A 22,054-nucleotide genomic window follows, 5' to 3' on the forward strand; every position below is an offset into this window, starting at 1 on the left:
GTGTTCTGTGGTGGTGTATCCTTCCTTACCCTCTTGGACTGAAGCATCATCTTAGAAATAAATTCTGGTTAGGCCTTGGCCTTGACAAACAGCACCTGGGCTACACTCCTCCTGAGTGTACTAGGAGCACTGCCACTGTCCCAGAACTTGTGCTCCTGTTTTTTTAATGAAGAACCTTGGAAACTTGTTTTTCTTGCATGAATAACAGCCCAAATGGAACTGGTTATCGAAGTTGTAATCAAACTTTCAAAGAAAGTTACCAACTCAAATTGTGGAGAGAATGGAAAATTACTGTGACTAAATTCAACTCTCTTGCAGCCCTATAAACAGTGGTTGGAAGTGAGACCTTTTGAGCTCTCCTGGATCACCAGCTGGCTGCAGCCAGCAATCTTCCTCTGACTGGGACACCTCTCAGAGGCAGCAAACTCTCAAGTTTGCTGTACTCAGAGGATTGATGTGAAATGACTCCAATGAAGCCCGGGCTAATATTCCTGCTGCTCAAAGATCAACCCCTTCACTTGTTGAGAAGATGCAAAGGAATCCCACATGAGTAGTTCACTGAACTCAAGGAGAAATTTTTTACAGGTATATACCTCATACATTCTCCTTTAGATCTGTGTGCATGCAAGTGTAAATGTGCTATAGTATCTGTACTATGAACGTTGCTCTAAGATTAAGTACTTTAGATTTTAAGTAAGTTAGGCCTGGAAGTGAGTTACCACTGTGCTATGGTAAATTCTATAGAACCTTCTGTTGAATTGTTTAAATTAAGCTATTGATGTTAAGTACTGTTAAATTTAAATGCTGGTAAAAGCTTTAAGCCTAAACTGTTGATCAAGTCTGGGGCTAAGTTTGGCAAGGGGGTCCACTCTGAACCTTGTGACTCCTTGGGAGGATCTTCCTTGTTGCTTTTCATCTTTACCCTTTCCCATCCTTACCCTTTTTTCATCCCCAGCCTCCACAGAGATCATACTTGTTTATCTTAGTTTTAGATTGATTGATTAATTTTACATTTTAGTCTGACTTTTCTCTGTGCGCTTTAACTGTCCAGCAGGCAGTAGATTGAATCTTGCCAATGAACTGTGTCACACTTTTATTTGAATATTAAAGTTGCTTTTGCCAATGCCTTTGGTGATCATTCTTTGAGCTATCTAAAAGCATGACATTCATGACATGCTTCTAGAAACAGACATGAGAACTTGCCTCTGTGTTCTGCTGAAGTCCACAGCATTTTTAAATTATTCTCTATTAATTATTTTTCAGTGTGACCCATCTTCCCCCTTTCCAACACTTTGTAATGATCTAATTCAAACTGATTATAAACAAACTTTGTAAGGTTAATTACAAGCTGTGTTTTATAAAACTAGTTTTTGTTCAAAAAATAAAGAAGCCAGTCAACTTTAAAAGACCCCCCTACTTTGTTCTGTACTAAAACAGTAGCAAAATCTAATTTTAAAATGAGTTATTTTTCTATTAACCACTTCTATAAATCATTTAACAACCTTAGTATTACCCTGACTCTACTTCAGGAAATATAGAACAGAAAGGATGCAGCATTGTAGGCACACATGCAAAAGCATTTTTAATTAAAAAACCCCACACCAACCAAACCAACCTCAGATGGAACAGTGAAAAGTTAGAATTCATAGTCAGTCTATAATAAGAACAATAATATTTTTTTCTTCAAGTTGAACACAAAGAAAAAGAAGTCATTAATAATTGAAGCTTGCCAGAGGCATGGCTATTTCTCTCTTTACTAACTGTCTACCATCTAATTTAATTACAAGTATTAAAGTCCATGCTGAGGTCAACCAGCTTCAGTTCCTCCAATATTACACTTCAACCAGTGCTCATTAACGTGTCTAGTGAATGGATTAGCACATCTGAAGATGTATGTATGCAGGATGGGGGGACAGTCTGAGGATAGCTAATTGTTCATTTATAATAGAACACATGTTCGAGACTGTAACTTATTATCACTAATGTGGAATTTATTAAATTCTAAAGAAAAAAATACCAGTACAGAAAACCTTTTTTCTTTTTCTTAATGCAGCTATGAGAGATCATATCACTGTTGAGAATCTGTGCCTCCTCCAGGACAAAACACCTTATATACAATAAACATTGTCTCCAAATGTTTAGCTTTTTTTTTCTTTTTTAAAGGGAAAATCATGTTAATAACCCCCCCATGACTCTTAGGTAAATAAAAAGTCATCTCAGAAAGTACTCATCACATATTTCTTAATTGGCATCTAAGGTTTCAAAAGTACTAAGATATCATTCAGATGTAATACTTTATCTTCTACACCAACCATTACTTCCCTGCACTTTTCCCCACTATATCTATGTCTTGTCAACAACTGCAATGATGGTAAAAGTCACCAGTATGGTAAAATTAGAAATTGGCAGAGAATATACCAACTTAGCAGGTAAAGATGTTATGATACTTTATAGTGTTCTGTTGTTGTGCTGGATTTTTTTAAGTTACTGTATTTTCTTTGACTCTAATTTCTCCAGGTTTATTACCAAGAGAACACTTTATAGAGACACCTACCTTTTTTGTTAAAGAGTCATCTGAATCAGAAGGCATTCTTGTTGACACATGGAACATTACTTCCACTGTTGAGGTAGCAAAGTATGGAGTGGTCAATCCAGTGCTTTTGTTTTTTTGCAGTCCTCCCATAAAGCCACAATGGTTTGTGAGATTTACCTAGAAATAAAGACCAGAAAGCTTTACAAGAAAAAAATTATCAGGCAATAAACTTTAAAATGCACTTTCAAGTGAACTTTAAACGTTAAATCCTTTTTCTAACAGTATAGTTACACTTTGTTTCTAAAGAGCTCAGACTTGCTGACGAGACTGGAAATCAACTGCAGTGCACAAGCATTCTATATTCCATGGTAACCACAGAAGCTAGTGGAAAGATGAGGTTAGAAGAAAGGAAAGATTTATAAATAATATTTACTGCATTATTCCCTGATCATTTGAGTGTAGCCACTTACATGTATTTCGTGAATTTTTTAAGTTCTCTGATACTACATCAACCTTGGCTTGAGCTCTGGAAAAAACTCTGTAACAGCCAGGGAATTTAGTACCTTCCATATATTTGAGTAATTTTCATTCTACATTAAAAAAAAAAGCACACGAAACTATCTGATAATTTGTAAATAAGTTTTCAAGTCTTAGATCAATGGGAGACAGTCTGACACTGAAATAAGCAAGCATGCTTAATGTGCTGTTTCACCTTTAAAACAGTGACTACAAAAGGTTGTTTTTCAGATGTGAATACATTTAATCTCTGCCTGCACAGGATATATTTGTTTTCTTGATACTAAAGAATGCAAAATTTAATGTTAAAATGTTAAAATATTAGTTGCCTCATTATGGAATATTCATCCAAATTAGCAACTCTTTAAACTAGCTAATACTGCCTAAGAGAACTAATCCACTAAAGAAGGATATTTTATGGTACTAGTGTTATTTTTTTTCCTCCTAAATGTGGGAAATAAACATCTATGTTCATGAAAGTCAGCAGACTTGTAGCTTTTTTCCTCTGTTCCTGTGGGAAAGTCAGTCATTATCCAAACAGCTAACCTGGTAGTGTCCTTTTATACCTAAGGAGTAAAGAAACACGAAGAACAAATAAGATAGACACTCATACGGACACTCCTGATAAGTAGAAGTTGCAAGAGGAGCAAAAAACCTGCAGCTTCTTATACAGCCAACCAGGACCAAAAGCCATTCCTGTATTCTGTGCAACAGTGCCAAATTGAACTTTACAGTGGCAATTAATCCTGTGCATCTGAAAGAAAGATGGAAAAAAGGAAATCCTTGTGATAGTATTGAACAAGAGACTAAAGAGCTGCAGGCCCACATAGTTGATGAGGTAGATCACAGTATTTCTGACTGCTAGAAGAGAAGTAGAGTGGTGTGTGAACTGATACATGTCTGCAGTGGAATGTGGGAAGAAGACAATATGTGAGAAACTGCTTGTCTACACTTTTTGAAGTCCCAAATTTGAGCAAAGCTCAAACTTCAATGGACTTAACACTTTACAAGCTTACAGGGAAACCAAGATGCCTCCCAATGAGTCCATGAAAGCCAAGTACAGGACTGCACATTAAAGAATTACCTTTGCCTGCACAAACTTTCTTCAGCTGTTGAGAGCTTGAATTTAAATGGCTAGTATTGCTGATGAAACTAAACCAGGAATTCTTCTCTAAATCCCATTTTTAAACTGGTGTATTTCAGTACTTGTGAGTAATGCTGGAGAACCAAAGACTTGTAATATATTAAGATGTGGGTAATTATCTTTGTAAAAAACCTAGGATAAAAACATTTAATAAATACCTCCCAGCCAAGACCAGCTACAAAATCCTCATAGGCTTGACTTCCCCCAGTATTCGTAAGAATGGAGTGTTTATCTTCCTGTCCCTCAGCAACATAAAACACTGCAATCTTGTGTGTCTCTCGGCTGTAAAACAGAATGATCATTGCATGACAGTGCCTTAACTAATATGAAACAAAAATATGCAAACAGTGCACACAGAGCATGGCTTTTAAAACATAAAAAGTGCATAGTGGAATTATAGTACAATTATACAGCTTATTTTTGGATATCCCCGATATTTTCATATTCTCATTCTGTCCTTTCTAGTGTCATCTTCTCTAGAGCCTAAAGTTTTGCTATACATGAGCAGCATTTACCCCATTCATTACTTCTAAGATGCAGGATGGTGCTGGCTGTACCAATTGCTAATGGAATAGGTGTGCTTTTGACATGGGTAAAATCTGCAATATGGGTATTATCCACACTGCACTGCCCATTAACAACAGTGCCTTCTGAACACTGTGAAGATGCAGCTTGTGCAACTGAATGAAGAATCTTTACATATTTTTAAAAGTTCATCATCATTGAAATGTCTTCTGTTGACAGGTTGTTATTAGACACTGGAACAATTGGAGATGGTTTCTCACAATTCTACAACTTCTGCTGGGTCTTGATTCAACTTCTACAAAAACAAGTCTAATTTTAATTCTGTGCTACAATTCCAACTAGAGGTCCATGCCTTCAAATACTGGGACCACTTGAAACAGCTAAACAATCAACCAAAATGTGGAGACTTTGATATATCAAAGTTTTAAAGTAATTAAATGTTATGCATATACAAATGCTCATAAGTTATTTTGAAATTTGTTTATCTCATGGTATTCTATGTGCAGAATTTGACCCTACAAATAAAAGCAATGCAACCTCAATATAACAGAAAAAACTACAATAAGATGCAAAATACATTAATAATTAAAAAACCTATTAAAAAAGTCAGCTCAACTCTCACATCTATGCAATTAGAGCCATTTGAGTAAAAGCACACTTAAAACAAGTTAGTAGGCAGTCATTAAAAGAATTTACCATTGTCTTGAGTCCAAATTTCTGAGTTCTCGAAGTAACTTCTCATTTTTCTTCAGGAGATGAAAGCTCCTTCTAAATAGAGAAATTTGTAACTCTTTTATTACCTCTTCACTAATGAATACAGAACAGTACAAGAATGATACAATACCCAGGTCCACTCAGGAACAGTCAACACATGCTTCTGCCTTTTCAACAGACCTTTCTTAATAAAAAAAGATACAAGAAATTTTTCTTACTACAGAAAATCTTCTATATTCATTACAGCCCTGAGTATAACCTTAAATTCTTTCCACCTTCTTCTGTCAGCCCATTGGATCTGACTGGGATCCATTTCTTTTCTACAGAAGAACCATAAAATATATATGTTTAGACACAAAAGTCTACTGCTGTAGGGAGCTGGTGCATTCAATACAGAACTTTTGCTACCCTGAACTGGAGAGCAGAACTTAGCTCAGTAATCACCCAGCCAGCTGTAACAATTTAAACAAAAAACAAAGCCAATATGTTAGAGAAAGAAAGGCAGTTTTCATGTCTTTTCAACTGTGCTTAAGATGTTTCCCACAAAACACTGTGGCATTAAGAGCAGTCCTTTTCAAAACCAGACTGCCTTGAGGAATTAAAGACCCAAATAAGAAGGGTTATAACACCAACATTTTGTCTGATTCCAGTGATACCTCAGCGACACAGATTATTTTTGTTTTACTGAATATTCGTTTCCCTTCATAGTAGGAAAATACATCAGTGATTCTATCGTGGAATTTGAAAGCAATAGCAGAAGAAGATTTCAGAAAGACCCATAAATTCTAGGATGCTAATATTTTTACATACCCTCCATGTACATGCAGACATGCACTTAACTACACCTACTCAAAAATAATAATGTAAAGAGACATTGCTTCTGTAATTGACCATTGTTCTCTCCTATTGTTCTAAAAAATATTCAAACAGTATTCAAGCACAGCCAATGTTGAAATAAATAGTAGGGGACACATCTTTCTCATTATCTAATACACATACAAGGCTTTGAGGCAGCATGCAAGCATGCTTTTAGCAGACAAAGCAGCAGGACACTGTCCAGCGACACAATAGCTGAGAATATGACACTTTCTGAGTATTATTCTGGCATTGAAAGGTAATGATTTTTGCAGCAACATACATAGAAAGCAAAGAAAATACATCACTCCTTCAATTTGCCTCCAAACACTTCTTAAGGAAAGAATATGAATCACAATAAATGCAACAGATTCCTCCTTTCTGTCTCTCTAAATGATAGGCTGAAAAGCAGAGGAAAGCTGCCATTTAGGCTTTAGCTGCACAGCCCCTCTCTTCTGTTAGTTAGCCTGGAATATTTTTGTCTTAACAAACTCTGTGATCAAGGTAAGAACAGCATAGTTTCTCAAAAAAAGTTCTTAAAATATGAGTCGTTTTACCTCTTATCCCATGAATTCATTCCCAGTATACTGAGAAGTAATCTACAGTAGTAAAATGCTGACTGTGGCTTTTGTGAGGTTGGCTCATCCTGCTCCATAGCCCTCATATTTACATCATTGAAATGCTTTTCTACAAACTCTCTCTCTTCTGTGTGCTGTTTCAGAATTGCATTGATGACATCGTTCTCCTGCTTTTCTGAGATGCAGACTGGTTGAGGAGCAGGGATGTTGAGTGAAACACCAGTTCTCTGTAAGCATTCAGGGCTTGTAACACCTAAATACTGCAGCAGCTCATCAAGAGCATCTTCTTCATCCCTAATTGTATCCCATGTTGGTACAGTGTCTCTAAATTTCCTTTTAACTTGGAGTGTAATTCCATCTCTTGCAGATACATCCTCCACATGCTCAAAAGATGAAAGAGCATCTTCTGGTTTATCTTGCTGAGATAATGAAAGTGCAAAAGATGTTTGTTGTGAAGATCCACATAAAGATGATGGTCCATACAAAATGGCCGAATCCCAGGAGTATTTGCCAGACAGATCACGCACTATAATTCTAACATTTGAATTGGCTGATGCAAGTCCAGCAGACAGTCCTCCTCCAGGCATGTCATCTTCTGCTTGGATTTGTATGCAAGACACCAGGGAAGTATTGTTTAATACAAAGAACTGAAGATTTGGGTTCTCAAAAAGTTCAGGAGAAAGCTCAGGACTTTCACTGTATGGATTGTCATTGTTTTCACACACTTGACTGGTCAGCATAGCAGGACCTCCACTCATAGGATAGTGGCCTAAGTGGTTGACTAGATGTGTTATTACAGTACGAGCAGCAACAGATATTAACCCTTGTTGCATGTGAGTTTTCACTGCAAGAGAAAAAGCACAGGTTTTAAAAGACGAGTTCAGAAACCAACACTGAGATTTCTGTGTTTCTTTTGGTCTCTTCCTGAGAGAATGAGCACAACAAGCTGAGGATACATGCAACTCGGCAACAGAAAAATATGTATTTTGATGACCATTGGTCTTGTATATAAATAGCATGAAAAATCCTAAAACTGTTAAAGAAGCCTCTTCGATATTTTACAGCCATGTCTATGTCATAGATTATACTTCCTTTGCCATAGCTTTGTTATCAGCACTGTTCTTCTAAAATACACAATTTCTTATCTAGTAAAAATAAATCTTGAATTGCTGTTGAAGTAGAGGTCATAACTGTGTTTCATGATGTCCATTCCAATTGCAGTGTATTTTTATATTTATGCACATCATTACACTGAGAAATACAAAGGAAGATAGATGCACAAAAGGTCTAATCCATCTTAATTTCCCTGGGGAACATATAGCTGTAGGTTAGCTTGAGAATAGCACTGAATAATTTTAAAGTACAAAATCAAAGACCAGGCTGACTATATTGAACATGATCTAACATTATCAAAATTTTCAAAAACGAAATCTCATGCCACTGCATTTTAAGAAGCTTCAGGTTAGAAAACCTTGGGAGGGAGAAAGAAAAGTTAATTGTGCCCATCTAATGTGAAATTCATCCTGTGAGATGCACTGGTATTTCAATATGGTTTTTGCTACCTTCTTCTTTGCTGCATACCTTCCACTTACATGTTACGTCATCTAAGTTAAAAAAAGGTATTTTTAATGTTTATATCACACCCTGCTAACACAGTACTATTATTGAATTATTCTTATCAGGTCCACTCTACATGAAGTACATGAGCCAGACAAAGCGACTAAGGCAGAGAATCGTCAATTGGTTCAGGGGACCCACTGAAGAACCCATACATAAAAATACTACACTGCAGAATAGGACTGGTGGAAGAAGGAACAAGATCAGAATGATAAAGTATTTGTTTTCTGTATCCTCTCTCTTGTAACTGGGCATGGATGCCCTGGATTTGGGATTTACAAAGGGAAGATTAAAAAACTGTACTCCTCAGGATTACATCATGCATTTTAAATGACATTAAACATTGAAAACTTCTGCAAACGCTTCCCATCTTTTTTCTCACCAAAATCCATCAAACCAGAGTGTTCTGAACGATATCACTTTTTCATTCAGCATTTACCGAGAATATGTAACCTCTTGGGCATAGAAGTAAGGTACCATGAATTCATCTCACTTTATGTTGGATATTCATAAGCTGCAAAACTAATGTTTAATAAACAAATTTCTTTTTGCAGTTTCAGATATCTTAATTGGTTTAACTGGAAAAATAAAGACAAATTTGTGATGCGCACTGACTGCCAAATACTCAGTTTCTGAAGATGGATGCATTTCAGCAACTGCAAAAATAAAGAGGTAACATGTATTTGCCCTTTTTTTCCCCCCACAAGGTAAGGGTACAGCATGTAAGAGATGTTTGGGATTCTGGCAATTGACTTCCTTTAGGAAGTACTACATCTGAACTACAAATAGGAAATATTTCGTCCAGTAAAATCAACATAACATGTACACTATTCCAAAATTCATATCTACTCAAGTATTTTAATAAATTAATGCCTTGAAAATTAATATAAGCAGATGAGAGATTGTATTTTTATTGTCTATAGCCTTCTTATGGTTTAAAATTTACAAATACAAAAACATTCAGTGACACTGATTTAAGTGTCCAGATATTGGCAGCATACAAGGAAATTAAGTTATAGTGCCATCTGCTGAAATATAAGAAGGAACTGGAAGCAGATTTTATACAAAACAAAGAGAAAATAAGTTGGGTACTTGAAGAATCATTTATCAGCACATTATTGACCAGCACCTGGACAATGCAGAGGGTGGCCCATCTTTGTCAGGATATTTATAAGTATTTAGCACTTGCCACTGCACAGATAAATAAGGTAATGATTTTCTCAGGTTCCCAGGAGCAGAGACACACGCCTTCCAGATACCTGAAGTCTTACCCTTAAAGGTTAAATACCCCCTGTTAGGTTCTGCTGAGAAACCTGAAGAAATAATGACCTTCTAGCATATGTTATAACTATTACTGTTGTGTGGCAAACGCTAAAGATCTCAAACCTCACCATAGTTGTTTAGTGCCTGTGTGTGTGAATGTGTTCCCTTAGGATTGTAAGAGACATACAGAAAACTGACATAGTGGTACGAAGAGAGGAACACTTAATTTAAATTTTAAAGATCCATTCTCAGTCCTAACACAGCCTTGCCCTGAAAACTTTGCACTTGAATTAAAATCATAAATCTGTCATTGTTTCTTTTATAAAATATGAATACTACATCTAAGTCTTCTCTCAGAATACAGTGCTGTTGATCTGAAAATGACACAGAAAACTTAAATTAGAAGCATCAAGAGAAATATACTGAAAAGCAGACTGTAAGATGCAACCTGCTATGTTGAAATAAAATAAAGCAATCTTGAAACATTTTTAAAAATCAGATTTTGATTATGGTTTTCCCAGGAATAAAAAAAGAAAAATCCCAAACGTAGTAATGCATTTTGAAATTATGAACATTTTAAATTAACTTTGCAACTTAACTTATTCCTAGAAGCACATCTCCTCAATCAGGAATAACTGGACATTCCATATATTAAAACCTTAAAATGAGTATCTAAACCATGCTCTTTGTTTCTTGATGGCAAATGAAAATATGTAATAATGCAAGCCATCACAGCTTTACCACAAATTCTACAAACTAAATCATATCTTTACACATTAAGGCAGTCCAGCTCACTGTTTTGTTGACCTGTCTTCCTGAGAGAACACATCACTGCTTTCTTTACAATGGTACTGCCTCTGACTTGGGCAATGTAATTTAAATGTGTACACAATCATTTGGTAATTTACTACAAGTATGTTATACTATTTATTTTTCTCTGTCCTGAAATTACCTCTTTTGTGGAAAGGCTGAAGGTCCATCACTACTAATTTGTAGCTGTGGCACGAATGAAGGATTCCTGATTTTCCTTAAGATGTGCTGTTAACTTTTTAATTCAACTTTGGCTGAACAGTTTTAAACAACTATGGTTATGTAGTCAAAGTAAAAAGCAATGACTGAGAGTGAAATTGAACCCTCCTCATCCTTTAAGCTGTCTAAAGAATGATGACTTGTACAGACTGATTAATCTCAAATTGGAGCAATGAGATGAATCACTCTCTAAAATACTTCTTTTTCCTTCATTATGTTTAGAGGGAGCCTAAGTGTTCCTCTTAGCTTAGTTTCCCGTATTTTACCTTAGCTTAAGCAAGTCTCATTCCTAATTTAAACCTCAGCTATACAGACATGCAGTAACAAAGAACCCATCTCTAGAATATTCCCCACAAAACACAAACTGTGTTAATCTAGATGCACTATGTATAAAGTGTTTTGTAACTGTGCATTTTGTGTCCTTTCAGTAAAATGGCAAAGCCTTATATGAAAAGTACTTTATATTTCTACTTCTTAAACAAAAACTATGACTAAACATCAGGCAGCTGTTTAGATCAATCTATGCAAAAGAGTTTAAAATATGTTTGGAGAAATATGAGTAATGAGGAAAAAATCAATTAAATCAATAACTGATGGACCACTGTATCCACGTAATGTTACTAGAACCTTCCAATCAAAACTACCTCTAGCAGATTTGTGATCCATGAAGAACAGCTTTCAAAATGTTCTTTATCTATAATTGTAAAAAAATTCTCCATCATACTTGTTCATGGTCCTGAAATGAAAAGTTCAGAAGTAACTTAGCAGATTGTGTCACTATGCAGTCCAGGTTGGCTTGTGAGCATTTAAGCTGGCTAGGTAGGTGCAGTTAATTAGAACAGTGGGTTAGTGTGGCACAGTTTTGGTAGTGAGGGGGTTACAGGGCGGGGTTTTCTGAAAAATTGCTAGAAACTTCCCCTGTGTCTGATGAAGACAACATCAGCCAGCTCCAAGCTGGACCTGCTGCTCACCAAGGCTGAGCTGATCAGTGATGGAGGTAATGCCTCTGGAATAACAGAGTTAAGAAGGAAAAAAAATTACTGGGCAAAAGGAAATTGAAGCCAAAGAGCAGAGTAAGAATATGTGAAAGCAACCACTCTGCAGACACCAAGGTCAGTGAAGAAGGAGGGGCAGGAGGTGCTCCAGGCACCAGAGCAGAGATTCCCTGCAGCCTCCAGGGCATACCATGGTGAGACAGGATGTGCCCCTGCAGCCCATGGGGGTTCACAGTGGAACAGAGAATCACCTGCAGCCCCTGGGGACCCCATGCTGGAGCAAGTGGAGCAGCATGCACCTACAGGACTGAGCCACAGGAAGGGGATTCACATTGGCACATTCATGAAAAACTGCAGTCTGTGGGAAGAAGTTGTGTTGCAGAAGTCTCCTGTGTGAGGGCCCCCATGCTGGAGCAGGGGAAGAGAATGAAGAGTCCTTCCCCTGTGGAGGAAGGAGCAGCAGAGACAATGTGTGGTGAACTGACTGCAATCCCCCAGTCCCCATACCCCTGCACCACTGAGGGCAAGGAGGAGGTAGAGATTTACAATGAAGTTAAGCCCAGGAAGGAGGGAGGGGTAGGGGTATGATGTTTTGAAGATTTGGTTTTATTTCTCATTAATTGAATTTATTACCAAGCAAATCAGGATAGAATAATTTCCCTAAGTCAAATCTGTTTTGCCCATGACAGTGGTTGGTGAGGGATCTCTTTCTGTCTTTATCTCAATCCATAAGCCTTTCCTCATATTTCCTCTCCCCTGCATAGATGAGGAGAATGACAGAGCAGCACTGGTGGGCAGCTGGCACCCAGCCAGGGTCAAATCACCACCACCACCATTTGTATGCCTGTACTGTAGCTACAGTAGGTTGTTGCCAACACTAACTAGAGGAACAGTTCATAAGCCTTGACACAGACAAGCCAAGTGATTCTTTAAATGTACGAAAGCATCACAGACTTGCTGCCTGCAAGTTCTGATGATGCAATAAAAGCTTCCTACTGATGTCCTTACAGAGAGCTGCTAAAAGTTCATTCTGGTTTAAATGTACAGTTTAATATACTTAGTTTAACACCTAAATGTATTAAAGTTATTCTTTGTATATCTCATACTAAAATCCACCACTTTACCAGCTACCCACAGGAGAACAAAGATAATTTCACAGATAATTGAGGTTAAGAGCTTCCTTGTGAGAGTCAAAACTTACAAAGCTACTGAAAAGAGAGGCCAACCATCTTTTTTCTTGACATATGTCTGTTCCCAGAGGATATAAGAAATTTTTGTCCCGCTGTTTATTGCATGACTTGCTCCACACCACTCAGTAGATCCTGTCTCCACTACACAGCTGTGTCACTCTAAGTCCCATACCTTCTTAGTCTCATAGCACATTATGCTGTGGCTAAGTATCCACAAAACTTGTGAGGAATCTGACCTTGAACAATGGAGGCATAACAGGGAAAATCAATCACATCAGTTAAAGCACACCGTCTTAAGAATTCTGTCATTTCAGCACTTTCAGCTTTGCTTGTGACCTAAGAAAATTGTCTTGCAAATCTTACCCTACTTTGTAGAGCTTCCCTGAATTCCCTACAACTTCTGCCCTGCTCATTTCCATTCCTTTAAAAAAGATACTATGATAGCCCTTTTACTCTGCTGACCCATCGGCATACTGTTCTGCTGCTAGCTTGTACTAATTGACCCTCTGTCTTGACAGAGACCCAGGCTGTTATCCACTAGTTTTACTCCTCTCACTCCTCTAACAATGCCAGGGAGAACAGATGCTGTGCAACCAGTTAAGCACTGCCAATTTTATTCTCTGCCTGGCAATGGCGAGTAGAAGTGCCAAGGTTGCAGAACCGAGGTTGCATTATACTGCTGCAGTCTGCCAATTAAATTTCACAGTCTAACTTACAATTCCACTGCCCTGAAACTTAATTCATCTGGAGAGATAAAAGGAACATCTGAAATTACTTTTATTAAGAAATTTAACAAGAAATCATAAAAGAAAGGATCATGGTTGGAAATGCAAAATGAAGATATTGATGCTAAGGCTTTGTGCAACTGTATTCATTTAAAGAGAAATCTATTCAAGGTTGTCTTTTCAGATTGTCAGATTAAAAAAGCCACACAGCATTTGCTTCTAACCCATAATTACAGATTATTATGGAATACAAAAGATGCTGGGCATAAAAAGCTACTACAATTCACTACACTGTAATAGAACATGCAGTGGAAGTAAATTTTGGCAAATGCTTTAAATATTAGCTTTACATAACATGTATAGGTGAGACTGTAATTAGGACAGAATGAATCCTTCGATGCCTCTTTCATTCTGACCCTGCAGATGATTACTTTTTACTAATAAGGCCACAGCCATTTGACGAAAAGCCAACTATAGTACCTTGCTTCATTCTTCAGTAAATTTAATAATTACAGCTCCTCCTGCCAGTAGTTCTCAGATCAGACTTGTTCAATCCAATACTGAGCTTATTAGGGGACAGCTCTATGTTTAGAATTCTTTGGCCAAAAAAGTACTTGAGGATGATGAAGCATGCCTTAGACAAGGGCACAATGATTAGCCATTTTCTCTACATAAAAAACAGCACGTAGTCGCTACAGACCACAAAATCACCTGCTGTTAGCACACAGCTGCTACAAAGAACTGCTGCATTTATCTGGTTCTTAATACCCTAAAAAAAGCCTAAATGGAACAACTTAATACAGAGGCAGAATAGCACTACAGAGAGTTGCTTGTATCTTAATCTCATCTTTTTCAATTTTCTTCCCTATGTAGCCATTTGATATTTACTAGATATACTGCATAATACATGATAGTCATCTGTAGCTTAGATTCTTGATTCTTTATTTTTAATTTTGAGTTGTGAAGAAAATGTTAATTCCCATGTCTCCTAAGAGTCTAATCAGATAAGAGAAAATTTCTCTTTTTAGACAAACCTGTGGTTTTAAGCAGTGTAAAAAGAGATCAACAACAAATTATGATAGGCTAAAAAAATTCATGGAATTCATTCAATATTGTAATGTCAAACAGGAACAAAAATCCAAACTACTCCTAGAAAAAGGAGCAAAATCAAGAAAAAAATCAAATTAATTTACTGAAAGTAAGATGAAAAGCAACATTTATCCATGTTGCAGTACTTAACATTTCTGCTGATACACAGAGCAGAAGAATCCATATCATATCGATCTTGGTGTTATTCAGAACGTACTTATTTCAGTTAATCAAATGGTAATTGCTGAAAATTACATTTGCTCATTCCATACGAATGGCTCTTACCTAGTGTCTACATATAGCCGAAAACATATGCTTTAGACCAACACTTCAATACTGAAAACCTAGACAAAATCTTTTTGAAAGAAAATATATTTAGGCAAGACAAACCTTCAGTGACTGGCTGAAGTTTAGAAGACCTCTCAGAGTCTGGAGAATGCAGTGGTTCTGGTTCTTTTAAGCTTTCTAAATGCATAAAAGGATCATAATCCATACACGCCAGATCAGAAAGGCTTAGAGGAAAATATTTCGGGTTGCTGAAACACTGAGACCCATAAACACATCCATGCAGAACCTAGAACAAAATCAGAATTTTATTACATTAATTACTGAAATTTATACTTTATAGTTTTATAAGAAATGGAGTTTCTTTCCGTTTGTATTTTAAAAATCGATTTTTTAGAAGGCATGCATGACAAAACGTCAGAAAATTTTAGATGCTTAATGTTTACAGAAACAAACTCTGCTCTGCAAATAAAATTATTACCACCAAAGTGGAAATTAACAATAAAGAAACAAAACTTACCAAAAAATCATTAAGCTACCTTTATTTTTAGACCTCCTATCTTCTTTAATTACATATGCTAGGTCTAAGCTGCTAGAGTTTTAATCCCTTTCTCTTGCAAACAGGATAAAAAACCCTGTGTTCCTAAAGACAGTAATTGTAACTTAGTGTTTTTTGCTTTGCTTATTGCTAAATGAAATTGCTTGATATATAAAAGTTACATCCTTTTGTATTACATGTATAGGTAATCTTCTACAATACAAGCATCTGCAACCCATATGACATATAAAAAAAAAAAAAAAAAAAAAAAAAAAGGCTTGGTTAACCATCCAAACATAGAACAAAATCTACTATTCCAGATATACCAAAGGTCAAGCTGTTACAGTGAAACTTGCAAGAACTGACCCAGCAATACACATTCCAGGAATAGAATGGAGGTCAGCTTACAGAAAACTTCTGCCTTCACTTCCATGAAAACTGACACTACCTCCATACATAGAAATTCTTAATAAGGGAGCAAAGAAACATGTACCTTATATATACAATTAAGAACCGATCTTTCAGTCTTATCATTTTCTGCTCCTGTAGTGTGAAGAGGCTGCAGCAAAGTCTTCAATGGCAAGGCCATTATCCAATCCAATAAGCACAGAAGTAAAGAAACCACCAACTGGAAAAAATACTTTCCATTACAAATCAATTAAGCCAGCACCTGATACTTCATATTTATCACTTTGTTTTATTTCTGTTTTGTCTTCTTTTTTCAATTCAGTAAAGTCAACTTTCTGCAGCAATAGCAGATCCCACTTGTTAACCACTGTTATCTTCAAAACCTATGGCATCAGTAAAAACTTTGGCAACTGAGGTATTTAACAAAGGCCATCCATTCAACAGTTCCTCATCAGGGTACGACTGTGAGCAGATACTGTTCTTAAGAGGATACCCACAGTTTTCAAAATTGATTTGTAGGGTATTATTTTTTAAATTACAGATAACACATGTCCAAATTAAGGCTGATGCATCATTTTGCACATAAATTTCACTATAAAGTGAATCAAGGATTACACAAAATGAAACTAATTCACCTGCATTCAGTGCTTTATAAATAACACATAATGTTCTTTACAACATATGAATAATGTTATGCAGCTGCAGGAATTATCTCAAAGAAATCCAACTACTTTCTGTCTTGTAGGTTACTCAGTTAGCAAAAGAATAAAATCCCTCTTGGGATGTTTTGAAAGACTCTAGAACAGAATCAGATTAATAAAAGACACAAATCCAAACCAAATCATTAACAACTTACTGACCAAATAATTGTTTTTGATTTTTAAAACTCAGCTGAAGAGAATTCAGATAAATAACTGCAAGATTCTCTAAAATACTTCTCAAGGTAAACAGAAGTCTTTAAAAAAATCCATTTACCTAATTTGTTCTTTTCACAAAATGCATTCCAATTTGTTCCTCAAAAGTATAATAAATCTAAAGATGAAGGGCACTGAGTATTTTTATTTTTAACCAATTTTTAAGAAACCCATTAGGACTACATTTGTCAAAATAGGTAAAACAATTTTTATATGATATTTGATGTACAGTAATCAACAGTAGTTCATGGGGAAACTTGGTCAATTATGGAAAGCACCCTCAAGTGGAAAAGTGAGTAGCTTGGCATATGAGTATAGTCTACAATAGCCCCTGACTTCTTGTAGAGACAGAAGATGAAACAGAGCCTCTGAAAACCAAAATGAACAACAGATGAACTCCAGCTGCTTGTGGGAATGGTAGCCCAAAATGATGGAGCTGTCAGCAACAAACTGCACCAAAGTGCCCAAATTTAAATGACCCAATGAGGCCCACAGCAAAGCTAAGTCAGAAGAGACACAGATTTCAGGAGGCAGAAAGTACAACGAAATGAAAAATACTTACCCTCTTGTCCTGCTCATAAGAGGAAGCTTCTGTACTGGGTAGCAGATGTGTAATAGTTGCTATCAGAATCTGGGGAAATATACCATATTTCTTTTAAAATAGAACCTAAACATTCAAGTTTAAAATAAATTTTTTTAAGCAGGTAAATCTAACATGATATTAGATTCTCTGTTAAATTCTATTGCAATTATTTTGAGACAAGTTACAGTATTCCTTGACAATTTATTTAAATAAAAACACTTTTAATTGAGTTTTGCAGAATACATTGAAGGAGTATGTTCTGTTTGACTGACAGAGCTGCATTAAGGACAATGAAATTACACAGCTACCTCAAGTATTCAGGTGTGAAAGGAACACGACTCAACAGACTTGCAGGATGTGGGAAGAAATCTGGTGCTGGTTTATGTATGGTGTTATCTGAGCTACATTATTTCTTAGAACTACTAGAATTTCTATGCACCCTGCCTCTATTTGATCAAAAAAGTTCCCAGAGGAGCACAGAAATGCTTGCTGTATCTCTTAAGAAGCTTTCACATGAAAAGAACATTGGAGCCCTCTGTCTTTTCTTTGTGGTTCAGACTCTCAGAGGCCATAGCCTACCTCCTTGTTGTGGGAAGTGCATTCAAAATATTTTTGCTTTATATTGAAACTCTTCCATGGATATGCAAAATACAATTGCAGATCCATATTTTACGCAATCATTTTCTCTCTGAACTTAAATATACATGCTTTAAGAAATCTAATATTAAAAAACAAAAATTGTATTTACTGACAGCATTCTCATGACACTTTTTCTCTGAGGAAAAAAAGGCATGTATGACACATTATAGGTCAACACTGAAGTCAAGAAGTTAAGTGTACTGCAATTCCCTACTGCTAGTGTTAAGCAAGATTATGTTTATACTAATTCAATGTATAATTCTCTATACTCAGGTGTTTAATTTTATGGTAATGCATGGTAGTGTTTAATTAAAATAACTGCAAATTTAAATTTTAAAAAAATTACTTACTTGAATAATTCTTAAAGGTGAATCAGCTTGATACAGTTGAAGTCTATGTACATAATGTATCAGCATGTTCAGCATACTGCAGGCAACTTGGGCAACCGTTTTATTTGGGAACTAGAAAAAAGAACACAGCACAGTAGCAATGACAAAATTATTTCATGTAAGAGTACATTATGTGGCAGGGTGGTCATAAATTTCACTGGTAGATTTATACATATAGCTCATTAAGTATGTATTTACCAGAGGAACAGAATTAAATTTCACAAAACTCAAAAGGAACTATTTTCTATTCATAAACAAATGTTACCTGCTAACACCAAAGTTTTGGGACAGACATCCAGTGAGTTGCACACCAGAAAGGGGAGAGGTGTCTCCTAACTAACTTCAGACTGGTTAGTACAATATCATGAAGCCAGAAGAAAGAACTGATTTCTTGTTACCTGAATGATTATTAATATTAATGAATCACTGCAAATCCCCCCAAGGATCCATTCTGAAATCAGAGGTCTTTGCTGAGAATCAAGGCAGGTGAAGAGCCACATGTCCAAAATGCAGCCTGCAGTACTAAACATGAGAGGAACTGTTCTGCTATCTATCTGTCAGCAACTGCCAGCACATGTTTGAATGGAAATGAATTCACCTTGGCTTCTGTGCTTAACCTTGCTTTTCCTATCAAGGCAAGAGAAGGTTGCTGCTCTGGAGCCTGCCTTCCACAGTTACTGTGCTGGTCAAAGCAGAATGGAACACATTTGTACAACTAATTCCCAGTCTTAGGGGGGAATGTACACCTGTTCTACACTCTTAACTGGGAAAACATATAAATTAAAAGCAAGGGATGTATTTCCCTAAATTGTTAATTCACAAGACATGTAATTGAGTTTTCTACCTTCACTGCACTTGCTTTAAAACATTAAAGTGTGCAGCAAATGACAAGGACAAAAATAATACTACAAGTTAATTCCTGCGTTATAAAGAAAGTAGTTCACTTGTTTCAATCTCACTGTATTCAGCAGTGAAGCTGTCACAGGTGTGTGCTGCAAGACATCTCTCTACTTCTGAACTCAGAAAAGGGCAATTATGCTGTAAAAACATTTAGATGTAATTTCTTGGCTTCATAGGCTTTTTTCTTACTCAGACCCTTCTATTAACCCTTCAGGGAGGGACACATCTCACAAAACTTAAAAAACCCAAAGCTTTAAGAAAGCTGAAATGCCTGAGCAATGAAGCCTGGAGCAGAAAATAAAGACTTTATAATAAAATTTTTGAAAAAAACCTTAAAACTGAAAATACACAGGAAGAAGACTGTTCTGGGTCAGTGCTTCTTATCAAAGCAGAGCTATCAATTTTTACATTTAAGGTCTTGAAAAGAAATGGTACAAGCATAAGGAAAAGTCTGGAGTATGAAGCTTTAATTACCATTTTTTATTTGTGGTATCTATGTAAGCAAAAAGAAAGACTGTGAATGGCTCTTGCAAGTTATCCAGGGAAATGGAAATGGGAATACAGAATGAGTAGTTAATTCTTGTTCTGACTTTCCCTGTTTCTCAGTGGATGCAGTTTCATGTTACTGTTGGCTTTTAGTTCAAAATAGTAAACATCTCACAACTCTGAATCTTCACAGGCTTTATGACAAGACTATTATTACTTTTTCATCCCTCATGAGACAGCCTCTCTCCATGCTGTGAAACTACTCTGTAAGAGCATAGTAAGGAGGATACAGATTCTAACACTCAAGCTTCACCGGCAATAAAAAAAAAAAAAAAAGAATAATTTGATTAATGAACTTGAGATCAAATCCAGATTGCTCAAAACATCCTAACAAGCTGCAGGAAAACCCCAAAATCACTGGAGAAGAAATATGGGATGGACAATCTGGGGGAGCTTAACACAGAGCATCCAGGTCACTGAAAATAAGAAAAAATTACCCAAGAAAAAGACCTGGAGACTTTTCAGAGTCACTGAATAATTGGCCATTCACTACTTAAAAACAGAAAGCATTTCTTTCTTAAATTTTTAACGGTTCTTTTTCTAAAGAGCCTCTAAAATGAAGATGAACGAATGAATAATTTTTAAGGCTGGTTTACACAAACCAGTTAACCTCTTTTTTCCCATGGTTGAAGAGAATTTATTTTTAAAAATTTATAAAAGGAACAAAATTAAGTGAGACATAAATTTCACATAAAGGATGAAGTGTATAAAGTAATGAATATGTATAAATTTAAAATCTAATTTTGTACACTTGATTTTTTTTTTATTCATGGGAAAAGCATCAGGGAGGAAGTTCTGATCAAAAATATGGGAATTGGCTGAAATAGATAAAATCCCTCATGTGCTTCAAAAAGCTGTCCTAGCATGGTCAATATACCACATTTCAAAAGAATCCTGTCTCTAGGGTAGAGTTTATTTCCTCTCAGTAGTTGTTCCAGTGCAGTGTTTTGGATTCGGAATGAGAATGGTGTTGATAACACACTGTTTTGTTTTTTTTTTTTTTTTGCTAAGTTCTGTTTATCAGAAGTCAAGGATATTTTTTTCTTTCTTGTCTCATGCTGTGTCAGTGAGAAGATGAGCAAAAGAAAGAAACTGGGTGGGAGTACGACTGGGATGGACAACCCAAACTGACCAAAGGGACATTCCACACCACAGGACATCATGCCCAGTAAATAAACTGGGGGAGTTATGTGGAGTTATGGGGGAATTATGTTGGTCTGGGCTGGGAAAAGCATATTGGTCAGTGGGTGGTGAGCAAATGTATTGTGCATCACTTGGGTTTTTTTTCCTTTCTCTTTTTATTATCATTATTATAATTTACCATTACTACGCTGTTTTAGTTTGCTTTTGATTATTAAACTACAAGTTTAGCCTTGATTTTCCTTGCCATTCTACTGCAGTGAGTGGGAAGAAAGGAGACTGAGCAAGTAGCTGCATGGTGCTTAATTTCCAGCTGGGCTGAAACCACAACAGATGCTCAGGCACCTTAGAACAGTTACAAGACCTGTGGGTTCTGGAAGGACATTTTCCTGAACTTGAGTAGCCCCACTGACTATGTGTCAGATAATGGAACAATTCACCCCTTTCAAGTCAGTCTTTTGACTCTGACTTCTTTTACAAGAACCTTCAGAGGTGGCAAGGAAACACCTGTATGATGCCATAAACATTCCACCTGCCATCCTTTGTCTCTGGAAAATGTCCTATGTTATAAAGCATAAGAATTCGTGGACGTAATTTTTGAGAAGTTACTTGATGGGAAGAAAAATAAGATGCCAATGAACTGGCACTTTGCCTGTTTACCAGCTCCCAGGGTTTTTCTTGGAAAGGTAGTCTTACCATAAGGTTAATCTTTGTAAGGGTCCATTCTTTCTAGAGGTTAAACCAGGAATTTAACCTTGTCCAAACTTGAAAATAACCTTTTGTTTAGCACTCACTCAACTAAGACTCTACAACACAATTTTGTGAAGTATCTGCAGCATTTTTGAGAGAAGCAGAATAAAATTATAGGTCTGGATGGCTGGTTAGGATCTTTTGTGCTCAAGCTCCAGCAGAGATTAATGTAGACAGAGCGATGTTGCC

The 22,054-nt window shown here is 36.4% G+C and overlaps 1 protein-coding gene across 4 annotated transcripts in view; it reads right to left on the bottom strand.

Annotated features, from left to right (window-relative positions):
* The window catches only part of RALGAPA1 (Ral GTPase activating protein catalytic subunit alpha 1), a 130,359-nt gene that overhangs the window by 42,602 nt on the left and 65,703 nt on the right, over positions 1-22,054 (bottom strand). For all 4 annotated transcript variants that reach the window (XM_056492414.1, XM_056492412.1, XM_056492413.1 and 1 more), the window contains 8 exons: positions 18,491-18,601; positions 17,481-17,549; positions 16,090-16,224; positions 15,164-15,347; positions 6,845-7,709; positions 5,415-5,486; positions 4,352-4,475; positions 2,555-2,710 (listed from right to left, as the gene is read on the bottom strand). In XM_056492414.1, the coding sequence (XP_056348389.1) occupies positions 2,555-2,710; positions 4,352-4,475; positions 5,415-5,486; positions 6,845-7,709; positions 15,164-15,347; positions 16,090-16,224; positions 17,481-17,549; positions 18,491-18,601 (1,716 nt within the window). The remainder of the gene's footprint in view (positions 1-2,554; positions 2,711-4,351; positions 4,476-5,414; positions 5,487-6,844; positions 7,710-15,163; positions 15,348-16,089; positions 16,225-17,480; positions 17,550-18,490; positions 18,602-22,054) is intronic.

The sequence above is a fragment of the Oenanthe melanoleuca genome, chromosome 5 (genome assembly GCF_029582105.1).
Source record: "Oenanthe melanoleuca isolate GR-GAL-2019-014 chromosome 5, OMel1.0, whole genome shotgun sequence".
NCBI classification, from domain to species: Eukaryota; Metazoa; Chordata; class Aves; order Passeriformes; family Muscicapidae; genus Oenanthe; species Oenanthe melanoleuca.